The sequence below is a fragment of the Gavia stellata genome, chromosome 12, assembly GCF_030936135.1.
Source record: "Gavia stellata isolate bGavSte3 chromosome 12, bGavSte3.hap2, whole genome shotgun sequence".
Classification (NCBI taxonomy): Eukaryota; Metazoa; Chordata; class Aves; order Gaviiformes; family Gaviidae; genus Gavia; species Gavia stellata.
This window is the reverse complement of record NC_082605.1, coordinates 10,050,368-10,071,107: the sequence shown is the minus strand read 5'-3', so window position 1 is coordinate 10,071,107 and position 20,740 is coordinate 10,050,368. Positions and strand designations below refer to the sequence as shown.

The 20,740-nt window shown below is 35.1% G+C and overlaps 1 protein-coding gene across 1 annotated transcript in view; it reads right to left on the bottom strand.

Moving 5' to 3' along the window:
- Window positions 1–20,740, bottom strand: part of CACNA2D3 (calcium voltage-gated channel auxiliary subunit alpha2delta 3) — a 463,311-nt gene that overhangs the window by 127,386 nt on the left and 315,185 nt on the right. The window contains exon 14 of the mRNA XM_059823195.1: window positions 8,446–8,463. Within this exon, the coding sequence (XP_059679178.1) occupies window positions 8,446–8,463 (18 nt within the window). The remainder of the gene's footprint in view (window positions 1–8,445; window positions 8,464–20,740) is intronic.

Sequence of the window (20,740 nt, the reverse complement as noted above, 5' to 3'; positions counted from 1 at the left end):
ACTCCCTATAAAATAGCAAGAAATTCCTGCTTTTTCCAAAAGCCGAATTAGGATGTTTACATGAGCCTTACGCATTTCAAAACAAAACCCTGAGTTTACCTGATCACAGGAATTCTGCAAAGACATTTTATTCAAGAAACTGTTTATCCATCTGAATATTGGAATGTTTTATTTTGCAAGCATGGACTGTAATATGCAGAAGCAGGCTGCCCCAGAAAACACAGTGGTCACTGTTTAGGGGAAAAAAAAAAAAAAGGAAAAAAAAAAAAGAAAAAAAGAAATTACCTAAAGTTTAGTTCAGTTTCTTCTGCTCCAATGCAATTAAGTTGTTCTCAGACTAATTCATTTTGATTAAGGACTGCAGCTGATGAGTGCTGTAATCAGCATTTCCCTTAACGAATCAGGAAGATAACTTTCATGAAAGGAAGCACAGATTGCCTATGCCAGTTCACATATGAAGGTATCTTCCTTCATAAACACAATCAGTCTGTGCTTCCTCTCTAAATTCAGTTCTCTCAAACCTCAGCAGTCTTTACTATTCTGCTAGTCAGACTAACCTATTGACCAGTATTGGTCTGCCTATTTCCTCAAACAGGATAGGACTAGTGGATGTGTCTGGGAGTCCCCAACAATGTATGAGACTTGAGTGGCTCCTGCTGTCTCCACCAGTGGCTTGATCCTGAATAAATTCTCCACAGTATTACGAAAGGGTCATTACAGTCAGAGTTCAACACAGGCAGAGTTCCTTTGCACTAAGGTATTTTTTCATATTCAAGTTTCTCCTCTGAAAACCAGAAAAAAGGATGACTCCTTATGCTGAATGAGCATCTCTTTTTCAGTACTGCCAGTGCACAATTAAGTTTTCATATTGCAGCAGCTGTTGTTCCACCAGCCATTTCAAAAATTCTTCCATTTTCTACCTTTCTGCTGAGCTGTTAATTCCTGATTTAGTTCTACATTTGAATACACTACAAATTTCATCTTCTGCTAAGAATATCAATTCACAATAAACATAATTCCCTGTAGGGTTTATTAATAAACCAAAAGCAACATAACAAACTTCAATTTAATCTCCTTCTGAGCTTAGCTTCCACTCAAGATTGTAATTAATTCATTTTCTTTCCTTCTTGCCCTTAGCAGAAGGTATTCCCATCTCTTTTACATCATAAGTGAAACTAGTAGACCTCTTCTGTCAGGTGATTCTGGGAATATTTAAGCAGAACTCTGCCACCATTTAAGCAGAACCACCATTACAAGAAAAATATAAGGCAACTTTAGCCTCAAAGAGCTATGAAATGCCAGTGATTTGACAGTGCTTGACTGGATAATGAACCTACAAAAAAGTCAAATTGGAGCAATAAGAATTCATGGGAATTCGGTTCAGTGAAGTATTAAATGTGTGTGGATTCATGCATATAGGTATATGACTACTGAACTGTACAGTCCCTCAGATGTTTCTTATTCCTTCAAGTCTGGAAAGATATCGTCACATAAACACAAGTAGTTTAACTGTTTTTATTCCTACCTCTTTCTAAAACATGGAATTACAATCGTAGAGTAAAAATACATGTATTTTAATGCTTGAGTTAAGTTCATTTGAAGTTTGGATGAATTATGCTATGGAATATTCGTTTTTCAACATGTTCATCTAATAGTATCGCAAAAAAGTAAGTTCTTGTAGTTTCTCCAACTTGCACCAGTATGTTTTGTCTCAGAATTGCTAGGCTACTTTGGATGAAGTTGTCAAGAAAAACTAAAACTAGACCCCCAAAGAAAAACACAGAGTTTTCAACTAGATACCAGGATCTTGTGAGTTATCATCTACAGTCTAAAATGATGAATGAAAGAGACAGCATTAGTGGTTTGTCCCAGAAAGTTGTTCTATTGAAAAGACCTAGTGGTAGCAGTTTTAGGCAGGAATCTATACAAGGGCCATGGACACTCAGGTTGATAAAATGCTTCGAAAACATTAACAAACCTTTAAAAATCATCTCCAGAGTGATGAAAAATGCATTCCCAGGCTAAATGACTCTTGGCTCTTTAGAATAAAGAAACAGAACTTACTCTCTGAGAAAGTCACAGAGCTGTAATGCCTAGCAGTAATAGTTTTAGAATTAGAGAAAAACTCCTTTTAGAAATAGATTTAACTGCTACAGCTTTCCCTTTAACTCCTTGCTGTATAGGGTCACCCCCCTCAGAACAACCCCAAATAAATCTCCAGAAACAACAAATAAACAAGCATCCACTTACTCCTCACATGAAGCATATAAACCAAGGAGAGTTTAGCCTCACATCTAGCACTAACATCCATCTCACAGGACAAAGATTAAGGCAGGCTCCAGAATTACTCCAGAAACACATATACAGGAAAGAATAACCCTTTCCTTAGGTGTTTCCATTATGGCAATAGGAATTTGAGAAGGATCCCTGAAACATTTTCCTTAGGAGTGTATAGTCAAGAAGAATTACAATAGGTTGTCCAGAATTTCTGATACAGAGTTAGTAGGATCCATATCTATTACTGTTAATACAATGTTAATCTTGTCTACATATATTGTGCAATGATTATAATGAAGCTGGGCTCTGCCAGCGACGGACCAGCGGGTGTCTTCTGAGATGGAAGAACAAGTAAGGACAGTAACAAAGCCTGTATCCTTTTTTAGATGCTATTCCTGGGGTTTTTTTAAAAGCTGGCTATGAAGTGGCATTTTTATATTTTGTTAAATATACACATTCCCTAATTGTTACTGATGAATAAAAAAAGGCAAAATAAACAATATACAAATTAATTTAAATAAAACGCAAATTTTAGTCTACCTTTTTTTGCTGATTTTTGAACTATAATCAGTCACAGAAAGGAAACAAATTTTGAGATCTAAACCTCGTATTTTTTCCAGTATTTTTCAGAGTTTAGACTTTGTGTTTTAGACAACCACAACTTGTGTCAGAGTTTCTAGAATTTTTTCACCAACTTTCACCACATTAAAAAGATATTAATCCAAGAAAATATTAGATCTGAAACCTCAAAATATCTTTTTTTTTAAATATAGATTTATTATCTCTATGATCTATATCAGGAAATTCTAGCAGGACTGTTCATCTCAGCCTAGAAGTTAACTTTCATAGTGCTAATTCTATCCAGTCTTCATTTCCCAATTTAAACAATGCCTAGCAAAACAAAATAAGAAATTTTTTATACTACCTTTTTTGTTGCTTGACATATTCCTCATTTTTGCACTTACATTGGACTGTAATAACTGTAGTGCATTTCCACAGAAAGGGATATCTACTTGACACTGTTTGCTGCAACAGTCAGATTCATCTCCCACCAATTCTGATTCATGGAAACTATCAAATAACCACAACAATGCCCAAATTTGCTCGTAGACTACTCTCTAGCCCAGTAATATTCCTTTGAGTTCTAATCTCTCTGGATCTACAGTGTTCCTAGTTGATTTTTTACCATCCCACAACAGGAGCTTTGATTTCCACAATATTTAATTAAATTGCCAACAGGCTGAAATGAAGAAAAGGTCCATAGGCTAGTATATCTAGAGGACAGAACTTAAAATTGGAGTTAGGTTCTGAATCAAAAAATGAAGCAAGGTTAGGAGATATCACAGAATCACTAAGATTGGGAAAGACCTGTAAGATCATCAAGTCCAACCATCAACTAACACCACCATGTCCATTAAACCATGTCCCAAAATGCCTCGTCCACACGTTCCTTGAACACCTCCAGTGATGGTGACTCCACCACTTCCCTGGGCAGCCTGTTCCAATGCTTCACCACTCAGTAAAGAAATTTTTCCTAATATCCAGTCTAAACCTCCCCTGGTGCAACTTGAGGCCATTTCCTCTTGTCCTGTCACTTGGGAGAAGAGACCAATACCCACCTCTCTGCAACCCCCTTTCAGGTAGTCATAGAGAGCGATAAGGTCTTCCTTCAGCCTCCTCTTCTCCAGACTGAACAACCCCAGCTCCCTCAGCTGCTCCTCCTAAGACTTGTGCTCCAGACCCCTCACCAGCTTCGTTGCCCTTCTCTGGACACGCTCCAGCACCTCAATGTCCTTCTTGTAGTGAGAGGCCCAAAACTGAACACAGTATTCGAGGTGCATTCGATATGATGGGGCTAAGCAGAGGCACTCAAGCAACTATTTGAGGAGGGCTGTGCACCTATGCTGATGTAAGAACCTTTGGTCTGTAGACCTGGAAGGAAATAGGACTTAAGAGACTTGAGTGAGGAAATAGGTCAAAGTGAAGGTCTGCTGGCATAGCCTATACAGCCTTGTGAAAAAAACAATTTAAAAGTAGGGGAAGAACATTGCTCTATTCAGAGGGACTGAAAGTGGGGTGAAACTGGGGCATGGGAACACTGCAAACCCTCTGACAGGGCATCAGCATTGAAAGTGGTTGCCACAATGCTGCTGCTGAAACTTTACCCACAGCAGACAGCAGTTCTGTAAGGATGTATCTGAAGTATGAGGTTCATGCTGAAGCTTTTGTTTTTTCTTCACTACCTTGCTATAACTCTGCCACCTTCCCAACCCACCCCCCCTCTTCTTCCTTTCCCCACTCTGCATAGGCTTGCTTCACAAGGTGTTGTCTTCTCCTGTGACTACTGTGCTTTTATGTGCTGAGTAGAGTCATAAGGCAGGCTGGAAACATCAGGGAATTGGAATTTTACCATTTAATTGTGTTTTATATAGACTAAAAGAATAAGGAATAGCTATTATTTTGGCTTAGATTCAAATTATGGCCTGGGACAATATAGGAACCTGTGTGAGTGTATTAAGTTAGAAAGACATTTCTGTGTTTATCTCACAGAAATGAAACACCAAAAAAACCCCTTATATTGTAAAATAGTCACTTACTTAGAGTTTGCAAATTGCTGACCCAAAAATGTTATTAAAAGTCAGCTTGCTTGTTAGGAGTGCAAGAGAGAAATTTGGAAACTAAATTTAATATTGCGATTAACATGTAAGTGAAAATTTCAATGCAGTTTTCTGAATGGATCACTCAACTTTATATACATTATGAAACTGAAAGACAATAGCCTCTCGTCAGCAGGAAATAGATCCAAAGGAATGCTCAATCAGGGTCAAAATGTTTACTTCGTTATTATTTTGTACTTCATTAGATTCAATTTAACTCCTATAATTTTATAAAAATGCTAAAATCACTAGTCATGCACTTCAGTGAAATAGCAGCTTTGCAAATTTTCTGTGTTCTATTCCCAGTGACAGTTAATTCAACACTTCAAAGTATAAGAAAGTAAATGATGCAGGGAATGATAAATGATGCTCCCAAATGGCTGAAAGATGATAGCATCAAGATAAAAGGAGGGCAAAGCACTACTTACAGAAGTTAAGGGATAACACAGAAAGAGAGAAGAAAGCTGTCAGGAACTTTTGGGCAACAAATATCATCAAAACATTTCTATATGGAGGAAATACGATTCCATTCATAAGAGAATCATTAAAAAACCCTTTTCTAAACGTTCCTAAACACCACTATCTGCTTCTGATTTCTGTGCCTAATTTATTCACTTCTACCTCTTCACTATAGCTAAGTAGAACAAAACATCACAGCAGGCATAGGACAACAAATTTTGAATCCTGCTGTGTTTGCTCAAGAAAGCACGTAAAGCTTTCCTACTAGGAAGCAAAACACCATTTTTAGCTATTAAGGAAGAATAGTTTTTGCTCATTGATGAATACAAAAGCTGCTTTTCAAAAGTGTTTCAAAGATAAAGGTCATTTTAGAAGCCAAACAGAAAAAGTCTGAAAATTGGTAAATGTGAGTTATTAGTTTGTTTTATTACTATTTTCACAGCCCTGTGGGAAGGTTACTTAAAAACATGCAGAAAAACAACATAGAGGACATATAAAATTCACATGAATTTGTTCCATTTGTCTGGATAGTGGCTCTTTCTTTTAGATACATTAGCTCTTCCTAGACATATTTTCTTCTGAAAGCTACATAACCATATTAAATCAGCATCTCCATCACCTGAAATTATGGTGAGGGGGTTTTTTTGGTTTTGTGGTATTTTCTATTTTGAGTGTAGGGTATATCACAAAGATCTTTTCAAGACAAATACCATGGTGCAACAGACAACCATCTTAAACTCCTCATACTTCATTTCACCTGCACTCCAATTCTGAATTTGCGACAATTTGATTTAGAGCAGACAGAATAACAGTTACAGGGTTTAATTGTTATTTAACTGCTGTAGACAGTTGAGAACCTACAGGTCTTCAAAATCAATAGCTAATCACCATAGAACATTGACTAAACACCGAGAAGACTGTAGCCAAAGTGTTTCACATAAAAAAACATAACACATTTCATCAAGATGACCAAGTATTTATAACGGATATAAAATAGTAAAGGTAAACTTGGAGTGCCACAATTTTCCTTCAGATCACTCAAAGATTAAAGTGAACATGTTTAGACAGACATGACTGTTTGAAATGTTTATAGAGAAAATATTTGCAAGATGATACATAGATTCCAACAAAAATACAGTACAAGTTCAGACACCATATGGCAAAACATGTACACTAGTGACTAAGTCATTCATAAAGGCATGCATCAGCCCTGTACTGCTTCCCTTCAGCTTGCAGATAGCAAGAGATTCTCTTGTTTTGTTCATAAGCTATCAGGCCATGCTTATGAAAAGGCTTATTTCTTACCTGAAGTTATCAAAAGCCCTTGTGGATTACTTGTATCTGTCCTCCCTCCCCATCCCATTCGTTCCTTCCCACCCCTCTCCTCTTTTTCTGCCTGAAAGCAGTATACAGTCATCTAGACATTATGCATACATATACAAACTATGTTGCTTTAGTTCTGCATTAGTTTGCTTAAGGGGTAAACACACTGAAAATTGGCATTTTTGACCTTTCATGAAAACTGCGTGCTTTTTTGCTAACCTCTAACTTGAGTAATCTGTACCAGAACATTATTTAATAGCTCAGAATTGTGGACATCAGAATGTAAAATACAGCACCACATGACACAATCTGGTAAACAGCCTCACTGGTTGTATCTTTCTGCACCAGCATGTTATAACCTCACTTTGTCTTTTCTTTCTGCAAACTGTGAAGAGAAGCATTTGGCATAAACTTTTAGAAACTTTTAGACAAGCAGGCGAACATGAAAAAGCCAGTTAGCTAGTCTAGCCAGTCTTTTAGTCCTTCTACTTTTCCAGGAAGCTGTAAACAAAAGATTTCTTTAAACCGTCTATTTCCAGAAGAAAAAAAAAAGTAACTATTTTTGTTACCACGACACATTTGGTAGTCTCTGCAACTATCAAAACACAAGAACAAACTATGGACATAGTCCAGTGTCACAAAATAGCATATTACCTGCAGGTTTGAAAGAGAATTTTCTGAGCTCCACGAGCAAGGAAATTTCAAATATACATAGCATCATAAAAAAATAAAAGCTTCCATGCTCCTATTTCTTGCTTTTAAAACTAAAAAGTGGATGAAATACATTAACTAACCATTTTAAAGTTTTGAGTTCCGTGGATGCCCTCCCTCACCATTCTGCAAAACCTATTCATTGAAGATCACTCAACCTATAGCTTTCATTAAAAACTGAACTTGGATCATCATACAAGACTGTTAACAACAGTGATGTTTAAATGATTAATTGCTATGACATTTCTTATTCAAGGTGCTTTACCTAGCACAATAAGAATGACTCGGACAAGTGAGTATTGCAATTTCCCAGTATATTCCATTCAATTTTTTATTTTAATATTTTTCACTGCAAACCACAAAACAGCATCTAGATTTTCTATTTTCTGGAAGCTTTAATTATATTTGTGAAATATACAAGGATGATGCAACAGGCATCAAGCAGTTCTTCAAGTTTGCCACAATCCCTGTGTTATCATGATGTGCAGTGGTGACTCTGGTAACATACCATATCAATGCAGAAGTTGTTTAAAGGCAAGAGTATATTATATGAAAACTGTATGCAACCTATTAGAGAAGTCAGATGTTGGATGTATTCAAAGGTGTGTTGATAGATACAGTGGGGAGCAGTGAAAGGGTACCAGCTATAGCATGGGTTCTGCAGTCTCTACAACAGAGACAAAATGATCCGGAGATGTTTCACATGGAGTAATGGGGTGGGGTTTTTTAACCTTCCTATTATTTCAAATTGTTGATAAAATAGCCTCCATGGTGTTTTTAAATTGTAGGCTACTATATGCCTATCATGTTAAAATAGCTCATATGTTTGAAGAGCTGCTCTCAGCAAGTACCTTAACTGGCCTTGATATCAGCTACTCTTCTTGTTGCTCAACTCCAGAGCCCCCATTGCAGTGAACCATTTCACTGATCACTACTGTACCATACTTACAACACATGAAGGAAACATGAAGATCTGGTGACTACTTTGAATGACTAAGATTTGATTAAAATATTTTACCTTTTGAGCCTGAGGGAGCTGGAAAACAACAAAACAAAACAAGCAATCATTATACATTAAATTAATTTGAACAGCTACTTTAGCTGTTGTGTTCATAAAATCATAAACATAATATAAAACAAAGTATTAAGGAAAGAAACTAGGTTTATGTTGCCAATTGATTCAACTTACTGAGGGCTTATTAACTTAGTTTATTATTTGGCAGCTTCTCTGCTAGGTATCACAAAAGCACCATGCAATTTGTTAAATACCATGATACTAAGAGAGGGACTGTTTTCTCATCAGATATGGTATCACACTTGAACTGTGAAGTAGTTCCATCTTCCTGTACACAAATATAATTCAACATAAAGATAGTTTTAGTTTTAAAACCAGCCATTCTTGGTTTGTAAACATCTAAACCTACACTTATTATGAATGAAATTGACATTAAGAGCAATTTATCATATTAAAGTAGAAGGCTGTATTCTCTATAACAGAGGAAAGAAAAACAAAATGGTAATAGAAAGTTACTGACTGCTTATGCAAACATATTATCATATATGCATAATATACAATAACGTATGCATAGAACAATACATTTCGGTACTGTAAACACAAGTATGATTATATGTACATATATGCAAATAAAAGGTAAGTGTTTATGCATATATGCATATTTATATCACACAGATGTTCTTAGACAAGATTAGCCGTACCTGGTTGTCTGCACAGTATTTACTGTCAGCAACAACTCACGTAAAAAGGCATGGAGAGCAGGCAGTAGACTCCATTACGTATAAAATACCTTATTTATCAAGAGTTGAAAAATGGGTTCCGTTTTCACTTTAGGAAAAAGAAAACCCATTGCAGATAATGGAGAGGAACTCAGAAAAATAAACTATTATAGGCACAATACAGTTTTCCCTTTTTCTATATTGTTCTCCTCTTACTTTCATACTCGTAGAGAAATTCACCACACACAGAAATTTGGCCTTGTGCTAAATCCACCTTCTCAGAAAATTTCTTTTTCCAATACAAATTCTTTCTTTACAGGTATCAGCTGAACACAGAAACAGGCAGGTGAATCAATACCAAATGCAAAAAGACCTTTAAGATCTCTAGTGAGGTTCTGACTGACCTTTTGTCCTTGCTCTGAATTAAAACAGACAGAAAAGACAACTTCCATATAGCACTCTGCTAAAAGCTAATGTCCATATTAGTATATCTCATGGAAGATAATTGTCGCGTGATCTCTAATTCACAAACACTGAAAGCAACTAGCCACAATTTCTCTGTTTTCACAACATAAAATGTAACAAAATTAATAACAGGGAGAATTGCTGCAAGTAAAATTCTTTCAACCTAAAACTTGAATGATCCAATAGTAAAGTACAAGCCATGATCACATTAAAGTATGACCTATATGTGTTTTCAAGACTGTTGTTTAAATGATTGATTATATAGAACGATATACAAGGGTTGCTGCAGAAATTGCAGATACCTGATGAACTGTAAATACATGAGCTAAATCCTGTATAACAGCTTAAAGCATTACTTAGAGCAGTTTAAATCTTTTCTGAATGTTTATCTACTTATTAGTCTTCAACTTGGTTAACTGCTTTGACTCTGATGAGTGGAAGCTTTTTCTTTTTTCATCCAAACAAAAGGAGAAAGTTGCAATATGAATTTTTTAATTTCCTATTGTGGCACTGAAACTGGTTTTCTCTCTAACACTGTTTTTTGTTGGGGTTTTTTTTTTTTTTTTTAATGCCACCTTCTTGCTAAATACATGTAAAAATTACAAGAATCCTTTCATTGGTATCTCAGATAAAGACAGGTGCAGTGAATAATGATGTCCAAATTTCCACCTTTGGAATAAATACTAAAGAACTCTACAGTTTGCACCAGCCCACTACACATAGCAAACTCGTATCTTTTCATAATGAGCTAAGTTGCATGCCATATTCTACAAACCAGTACTTCAAGTATAGTCAAGGCATCCAAGGCAACATATGCAATGTTAGGTACAGAAGTATCATTGCAGAAATAGTTACTTTCAGATAACATTCAAACTGAATTAGAAAGCTTATAGTCCACATACAGTGGAGACAGGTTCAAGGAAGGGGGCGGGGGTAGGGGAGAATGCAAAAAGCGAAACACAAATGCATGCACACACACAATGCTGTATTGGGACTTCAAATTTAAGTTGAATCCTGATGCAAATGTTAATACTCTGATGTAACTCTTACTACTTGTTTTCAGAACTTGAGTTTCCTCCTACTTGAGCGCATCCCTTCAGATATGTATGGTTTGGTCAAGTTTTGCCATATGAGGGAATTACATTCAGACGAAATGCAAATAACAATTTCCTATTAATAATTACCACACAAACTAGATGCTACACACTTTTGTATATGAAACTATCCCTATTGCTTTTACTGAGATTATTTTCAAAAGCACATTCATAAGAGTTTACAAATCAGAGTTCCATATTATCTGTTGCTGAATTCAGTTTGTCAATCCCATTTATAGCCTTTTATAAAATCAAGAATATTTCCTTGCTCTGAAATATTAGTAGTCAAAGCCTTGATTAAGAATAATAAGGTCACCAGATGAGATTTACATTCCATTATGCTTTTTCCCGGGCTGGCATTCTTGTCACTTTTCATCTAAGGTTCAAAATCCAGGTTTACAGTCTTTTCCTTAAAAAAAAAAAAAAAATAAAAATCTGTCTTTGTTACAGCCAGACAAATCCTCATTCTGTTGCTGATTTGAAACTTGGCTGTTACAAGATCCTATATGTCAGCAATTCAGTTTAATAATTGCTACAAATTCCTTTGAAATAAACTATGGAGGTTTGTCTGACATTACCCCTTCTGGGAGGCCATAGGAAACAAATAATTTTCCTAACGATAACAGTAATAGTCCTCTGGTCTGACCCTTTATTGCATAGTCTAAAAACTGCCTGTCTCTGTGTAAAACCCAGCAGGTACCTCTGATTCCTGTGGTTTGCTTTATACACTGCCAAGAGACAGTTTTGCAGTAAACTATGTGATCTTTCCCTGGCCCTCAAAAAACACTGCAGATCTTTCTATTCTACTTGCATCTATGGTAAACTATGCCATTTTGGTGTCTTTATTCTGCTTCAACCACACCAAAGTACCTCCTGTTCCTGTTTGTTTTCCATTAGTGTCTCTTCCTCCCTCTGGTGATTGTCTCTAAAGAAGACACATGATAGGGCATATATGTTTTACTTGCCCCTAGTTTACAATCTGGGTAATACATGCTTTGTTAAAATGACTGTGGCTGAGGTGCAGGGGGAAAGTCTGGCCATTTGCTCTCTCGTGGTTGTTGCAGGTTGGGTTAGGAGGCGGCCTCTGAAGGGAAGTGTACCTTCCTCCACACAACTGCTTAGTAAGAAGAGGCTGTTGCAATACTGCAAGGTATGGCAGGGACAGGAGCCTACAGACCTATAAGCACCAGGGGAAACTCAAGAGGATTTTCTGATGTAGCGGACTTAGGGATCTTAATAGAACTGTGTAAATTTTGCTGCAACCTAAAAAAAATGGATAGATTAAAGAGCAAGATTAGAGCATAGGGCCTTGCAAGGACACAATGAAAAAAAGGGAGAGGGACTTATTTTCAAACTCTTTTCTTTTAATCTATCTTTCCCAGAAAACCCAAATTTCCTTTACCAAACAAATTTTCTTATTCTGTTTTGTATTGTAAAAAAATACCCTTCAGAGACTGCAAGCCCCCTGAGGTTCACAGTATGCTTGAGTCTAGTAAGACATGTTGAGAATTCCACCTCTAAATTCAGGTCAACTTGGGGTCCTGTCACACAATGTAACACAGAATAAATAACTGTAGGAGGTTTTTCAATACTGTTATTGCACACAGTGTCATGCTTTCCACATTTGCAAATAATCTAGTATTGTTTTGAGCCCTTCATGGAAATGTGTTTGGTATTATCAGAAAAATTACAAACACTGCTAACGTGGTAAAATAAATCAAGACAGACAAAGGAGTCCAACATCAAGGATGTTACACTATTTCTTGGATCAGATAACTGTGAGGCCAACATGAGTGAGACAAACAAAACCATAGATAGATCTGAAATACTGTCTTTATAAGCAGGAGGCATGTTACAGGACCAGTAGTTCTGCTAAGTACTCCATGCCAGACCTCATAAAATTCTGTCTCCTTTCACCCTTAACAAAAGAAGTTCATAAAGACTGATTTTGTAGATGACTTCATGATAATTCCAAAACAAAAAGGCCATACACTTCTAAAATATTTTATAGCCATTTCAACAACTTATTCAAAACATTATGTAGCTCTATGTCCTAGATTTCCAAGAAACCAAGTCTAGAAGTCTTAAAGGAAAACATACTACAATTACAAAGTAGTTGTTCTGTTGGATCAGAATTCAACCTTATGTTTGTTTGAAGAATAGGAAAAAACCCCAAACCTCCTGCAAGACTAATTTATACTTAACAGTTTCTTGTTATACCAAAAAAACTAGGATTTATATTATTAGAGAAACAAAAATAATGTAAATTACTATGAAATTAATTTTCCATTTTCTATTTTTCTAATAATTATTGCATGAAATTATCTTTGTCAAAAAAATTATACTATTGCAATGTATTTATGTTAAAGCATTCAAAAATAAAGAAATAATTTTACATTCACTGACCTCATTTCCATGGTCCTGTTCTCCTACCAGTCTCAAAAAAAGCTAACAACCTTACTGACTTGATTGTTCCATAATCACATGGAAATCAATACAAATCAATAAAAATTAAGTACAAACATGCCAGTAATTAATCAACAAGTATGAATACAGTTTTGATAGTATAGCTATTTCTGTAAATAGTTTCTGGGCTGCACCAAATTTAACATCTATGCATAGCTAAGTTTATGGTGGTTTGCAATGTTCAGACTCATCCTGTACATGTCACACACTGACTCTGAATTTGGCACTGCATATATGTATTAGAACTTTTACTTTTTGGAAATACACTTTCAGGAAAGATGTGAAATACTGTTACAAGCATGTAGGTCCTGTACTTAACATCACAGCAAGGCGGAAGATGTAACACATATCAGTGAAGCTCCTCAGGAAAGAGTGAGACAAAAAAAAGAATAGAACACTTAGTGCACACATGTGCCAGGTACTCTATAATATGGGTCGTTCGTTTATGGCATCATGTAATATAATTAAACGTAGGGGTACATAATGGTTTATTTACGTGTATAAAGAAATGCAAAGCATTTCATACATTGCTAGGCAGGCTTCCACAGTTCTTCCCAAAAATGGCAAAAACTTGGGAGAGAATAGAAAGAACATTCAAACTCTCAATTCGTAATTTAAAATCTACTTACTCAGTTGCTATAAGATACAGCATTTAAATTTTACAATTTTGGCGATTTTTCTTTAACAATCTATGCACTTATTCTGCACTTCCTAGAACCATGTAAGTACTAGAGGTATCATAGGTAATTATATGCATACATGGAGCAAGAAATAAAACTCAGCCTTCTACTGGGATGTTCCTGATGTAAAGATTTCAGTGTAAATATTAAAAGAGTGACATTAACCTGCAGCTTACTGGGCCAACATCTGTAAGGAAAGTGCACTTGATTTTTCAAGGGATTCAATACCAAATCCTTCTTTGTTCATATACTTGTTTTACTGTGCTACCACATATTTTGCCATAACGACAGCATTTTAGTCAAGGATAGACCGTGCACTGCATGCAAAGTATACCAGTCAGAGGAAATGTAAATGTTGCTATGGAGAAGAGAGCCATAAAATAAAGATGAAAACTACAATTCTAGTTCTCTCTTTAAAAAGAATTCTATAAAGATGACAGAAAGGAAAGAAGTTAGCTCTTGTGAAATGGGCAAAAGAGAAAACAGGAGCTGCAAGGGTATCAGCTTGGAATTAAGAAATAGCAGAGCACACTAAAAAATTACATACACGTTCCAAAGATCTTTGTAATAAAATGTCTTCACCCTTTGAAGATTCTACACATTTTCTAAAACACATAACTGTTTATTAATGTAAATGACTGAATAATTTCTAAGGCACTGTCTAGCAATCTTGTTTTTAAAATGAGTATCATTAACACAAAAAAAAATAAAATCTAAATACACTCAACTTTTAAAATGGTTGATTAACTCATATCTGTGTGCATCTGCTCTCTGAATTTTGTGTTGAAGTTAATAGAAAAGAAATCCATACTCATAGGAGTATTCTTATATTTGCACTGTAGGAGTGACTGACTAAACACTGGAGCACACTGCCCAGAGAGTTTGTGAAGATGTTCAAAACCCAGTTGGATGCAGTTCTGGGCAGCCTTGCTCCAGCTAACCCTGCTTGAGCACAGGGTTGGACTGGATGTTCTACGGGAGGTTCCTTCCAGACTCAGTTATTCTGTGAGTCTGTGTCTGTGATTCTTTTAATTGAATAAACTAACTATTCTCTCTTTCGAATTAATAAAAAATATTTACAGGAAAGATTGTATTTAAATTACCCAGAGTGATTACTTTAAATGCAAAGTTTGGTTAGAAACTTTAGTCATAAAAAATTAATTATTTTTTAACGAATTATGCTAATTTTACAAATAAGCCACATGACTAAAGATCAAAGTAGCAGAACTGATTCATGAAATGAGACACTCCATGAACAATCCACACACCATGAACAAAATTTTGGCCTTATACATGTGTGTTTAAAGGGAGTGATTTCTATTTGCATTATTACATCAATAAAGAAAAACTTGGTAGTGCAAAATAGATGTCCGTGGTTAATTCTGTTTATAGATGCAAACATATATTATGTATAAACATTACTATATTTCGATTTCCCTATAGAAATTATTGAAATAACTATTCTCTTATCTGTTATATAGTAGATATTTCCTTCCTAATCAAAAACTGTACAAACATTCATACATGGAATTGGAATATTTTTCTAAAAACAGACAACTCCAAATAAAACTAATGGTTGTAAGATACACATCATGTAATTCTAAGTGACACAATTTACATTAAAATCTATATATTTAGTCTTTTTATCTCGTACAGAAAATAACAGTTTCTAAAAATGGGATCATCAGTATTACAGTGCTACCAATAGCAGAATAATTAAGAACAGTCTTCTCAAAATGTTACAGCTATTTGATTGCTGGATTATTAAGTTTTATGTTTTGAGGCTGACCTTCAAGTTACGGAGACAACTAGTTCAATTGCACTTCAACTGTGGACAACATGAACAAGAGAACTAAACGCACATAGTACATTTTCATTCCACCATAAAAAAAATTTAATGCTGTTTTGTTAGACTGTAAATAAGTTTTCTCTAAAACTTGTTCTGTTGGGGAACACATAGACTCACCTTGCATAAGGTGGCATAATATTTATTTTAGGGGCTTCTGGTTTTGATAGTCCTTGTTGTATCTCATATAGGATCTGTGCACTGACTTCAAATTTCTACAAGTTCCAGCTCTCAAGTTGTTGCAAATATTCTGGGTTACAAATACACAAAGGGTCTAAAGCTAATTAATATCTTCTGTAATATCACTAAACATGAGCTCTACAATTGACTTTAAGAGGATGGATAAATAAACAAGCACCAGCAGCAAAGAGCTCTCCTTCAGGATGACTTCCTACGCTTATTTAAACCTAGTGCCTGTATTTTACTTGTTACCAGGACTTGGACTGCATAGTTATTCTGGTAGTGAATGACTTATTAGTAGGTTTTTTTAAATTCATACAGTGCTCGAAATGTTCCCATCTCTGAGCAGAGCTTCAGAACTAATTGCTAGATCTAGAGACACAGGTCCCTAAAAGTTTCTGGCCCTGAAAATTACCAGAAACTTCCAAACTGCTTAAATACATATTATTATAAAATCTGAAGTTGTAATACCACTTAAATGACATCACTGGTGATAATTCCCCTATTTCCATTAATATAGTTTATTTAAATTTTGGTGAGATTCTAGGTTTCGGGTTTGTTTTGTTTTGCTTTAATCAGTGTTAGTGGCCAGTCAATCTGTCTCTTTATATTACCAGTACAGAAGTGAACATAGCAATGTAAATCATTTGGAAGTATTATTCTAACTTCTGTTGCTACTGAGAAAATGTATAGATATGTCCAGACATGATGTTAAATTTCATTGACGATCATATTTCACACTGCACACTAAGTTAACCTGAAAATTGGTTTGGGTATTTTTTTTTTGTTTGTTTTGGTTTTTTTACTGTTTTCTGGTATAGCAATCATATTATTACAGGGAAAATCGTTATGTCTTCTGCTACCTCCAAAATTATTTTATTTACATTGCACATTGGGGTTTTTTGCTTGTTTGTTTTGAACTACTGTTTGGTTTTGCTTTCATATAAGTAATAGGGATGTAGTACAATTTTAATAAACTATAAGAATTGTCTGTGTCTTGAATGTGCTCCCTATTCTTTTACCAGTCTAAAATCAAGATCAATTTAAACTTACATTATACCACCAGATCAGTGTTTAGTACAAAGTTGAGAATATGAGCTTACCTACAGCGAAGTATCTAATTTAAGTAAAATTTAAGATACAGGAAAACAGTATTTTAATATTTTTCTCTTAATTTGGTTAGTTTATTTTAAAGTATTTACTATGCAACTTCTTTTACTGTGCTTGTTTTTAGCATTAGTTGATTTGCTAAAGCACCACAAACAGTTTAGAAAGCTCACAATAAATCACATAAATTTTTATTCAAAAGATGAAAAATTATTGTAATCCCTGGATGCCAAAAAGGTGTAGGTAAGTGGATTAAGAACTGGATATTGATTGTCAAATGATAAGAATTCTTCATCCCTTTTGCAGGACCAGAATTTTTCAACTTGAATTTATAAGCAAATTTATCTTGATCGTTTAAATAATAACCCTTCAAAAAGCTTTTAAACATACAAAGAGAATAACTAGGGAAGCCACAACAGGGTGCTGAAGTGAACTAAGGCAGAAAATGAGAAAGAGCTTTTGATCGTACCTCTAAACTCTGCTAAAAGAAAAACCTCTCATGCTACACTCCAGTTAACCATGTACTAGTCAACCTTAAGAGCACTGAAGAGGTTTCACATTGTATAAGACAATAATACAATGTCCATTTTGTCTACATACACAAGAGAACTGAAAACAATACACCTATATTCTAGACAACAAGTGTTTTTTCCAGCCTTGCTCTTACTCATAATATCAAAAGAAAAATGAATTTCTAAAACTGAACATCATTACACATAATATGACATCCAACATACTTGTAAGATTCTGGTTCTTATCCATGTAAAATGGTATCAAATTATATGGTTAGGCTCTTTCTCCTTATATACCCTTAATACTCTTTAGTATTTATTAGCATTTGTACCACCTCTAGAAGAACAGACAGTGTCATTTTAATTATTATGAATGCTAATTATTTCTAAATGAGACATTTAGACTGTTAGGAAGGCAATAGATAACAGCATGAGAATCCTTCCCAGAGAAATAATTCTAGTAAGAGAAAAATAACTGCATTGTAGTAAAACAAGTGCTGAAAAATAATCATACTTGTATTTCAAAGAAAAAAACAAAAGCAAGGTTTTGGTAGTGTAAAGACTTGTTCTGAATTACCAGGAGAGGGAGAGAGAGAGAAGGGAGGAAAAGAAGGAAAGAAAAAAAAAAGAATCAACCTCAGAAGATAGGTGTATATACACATAATCATTCTTTTATTCATCTATTCTCACAAAAAAGCCCTTTCACATTTGGAAAAAGAGCAAATTCTTTGACAGTCCTTCTAGAAATGAAAAATCATTTCTTAATCACAAATCCGCTTAGGAGCTAGACACACATCCTCTTTCTCCCACGACAAAATCCACATTGGCCTCAAAGCAAAACCAAACAAGAGCTTCACCCAATACCTATTAGAGTCAATGAGAATCTTGCAATGAGTTCAGTGGGTTTTTGATTTTGCTCTATATTAAATCTTACTTGCTCTATATATCAGTAAGACCAACATCTAAAGATGACCGCTTTTTGAGGAGGGATGAAAGTGTATTTAGCTTAATGAATGTGTAAAGCAAGCCAGATTTCCTTCTAAAACTTAAATTTACTAATTGTGTTTGTGATTTTTAGCATGTTATTCTGATTGTATTAAATGGGATTGCACCTCTAAAACAGACGTGTTTTTTCTACAGTCTATTTTGTAATCATCCAACATGCTCTAAAAAGGGAATGGCTGTAAGAACGTCTATAGTTGAATTATCGCAAGCCACTCTTTTCTCCATCTTTTTTTACAGAGTACCATTTCTTCTACGTGTCCAGAGTGCTGCTTTGCCAGAAGTGGAGGGTGTAGCAAGACTCTGCTTCCATTCCCTTACTCTTCGTCCCTCTCCCTTACTCTCACAATGGATCGATGCATTTTAGCGGTACAACTTAGAAATCTGAGAATCCTCTCCCTTGCTGTAGTTAGTATTCACAGCCTAACAGGAGTGAAGGAATCTACCATGATGAAAGGTTTTCAGGACCTAGCTTTGAAAGTTTGTATTAAGCACAATTCATACCAGACATTCAGTTTAACCTTGTGGAATGTGCATTTAATAAGGAAGAAGGATCTTTTGCTGACATTTACTCTATTACATGTAAACAGCATCATTTCAAGATCAGTACAGTTTGAACTGTGACCACAAAACATGCAATGGAGAAACAGATTGTAAATTACTTGATGTTTAGCAGTTTCCTGTAGAAGTAAACATTTTCTTATTTGCAGGGGACACTATTTACAGGTATAAAGACAAAACTGACCTATTAAAAGGTTTATACATCATTTTGTGTCAAGGACACAGGGTTAATAATAAAAAGACTTGTATTTTGTTTAAAATCTGCCCTGACATCAGTGGACTGACGGAACCTATTTACAATATTTAATTCAATATGATTTTGCTTTCCATTATCTTTATTTAAGCTTCTTCTTATTGCAGTTGCTGATTTTTTACTTTATGATGAAAACAATGAACCTATAATTGAAAAAGGAAAGCTTTGACTAATACCAGGACAAATCAAGGCACTTGCAGAACTACTGTGGAATGTTTAACACATAAACACAGGGGAAAAAATTGGCAAAGTATGGATTGACTTCAAATGACTGAAGTTCAGCGTGCAAGAACAAGACCAAAAGAATCAGTCACAGGGAAAAAAACAGCACAATAAAAGTAATCTATCTGCTTTTGATAACTAGAGGACTAAATTGACCTTGTAAGAACATGAATCTGTGATGCAAAAGATTCTAGGAAGGTCAAAGCAAAGAAAACTGGAGCTGGGTTTGGGGGAGGGTGTAATTAACTGGACTTGCTCTTTCTCACTTGCTTAGAAACAAGTCCTTCCAAAAATATTTTTAAATCAACTATTTGATTCCAGAAGTCTGATGCAAAGACTGGAACCAGTAGTCTAAGTGCTAGAACCAATTATCCTCTAGAATTAAAATATTGAACATTCTTATAGAGGGAACAATCTGCTTTGTTATTTACCTAACAAATACATTCCCAATAATTATTATATTTTATTCTTTTTTTCCCCATTTATCACTTCTGAATGAGCAAAACTCTTGTACAAATTTTGTTTAGCTAGCACAAAATACCTTGAAGGTTATATCAGTAACCGATGGCCCAGAACTGCTCTGAATGGAGCAGTATGCTAAAGAGCATGAGATTAGATAACATATGCTCATAAGATTATTTGAGATGATAAACAATAGTGGATGCATTTTAAAGGAAGAAAGAAGGCGCAAAAGTGTTAGCACAATTTCATTCGCTGAGAAGAACAAATCCAGATATGATCACAGATCAAGGGCACTAGAAAGCAGCAGGAGAGACAGTTTATGCACAACTACTAAATGAAAAGCTTCAGTTTTTCAAAGAGAATCATCTTTTCTGTTGTTTATCAATTTGCCTCTGAAAGGGCAAAACACCAATGGATCCATCTTAAGGCACATCTGCAAAAGTTCAGATGAAGCATAAAGAAGAAGAAGGAACAAATTGCATGCGAAAATACTGCATAAAAGCTACAGTCAGAAACCCAGGAACTGAGCTCAGATAGATGTGTTAATGTACTGTTTTGCTTTGTGAGGGAAGAAGGCACACCACCTAAACCCAGAAAACAAATCCCCATAAAAATTGTGTCCAGGCTTTGTATAAACATTTGAGAATCAAATGTCCAACGTGTATTTTGGAAATAAGTTAACAATATGCTAAAATACTATGCTGTAGTAGCAAGGTGGACATCATGTGT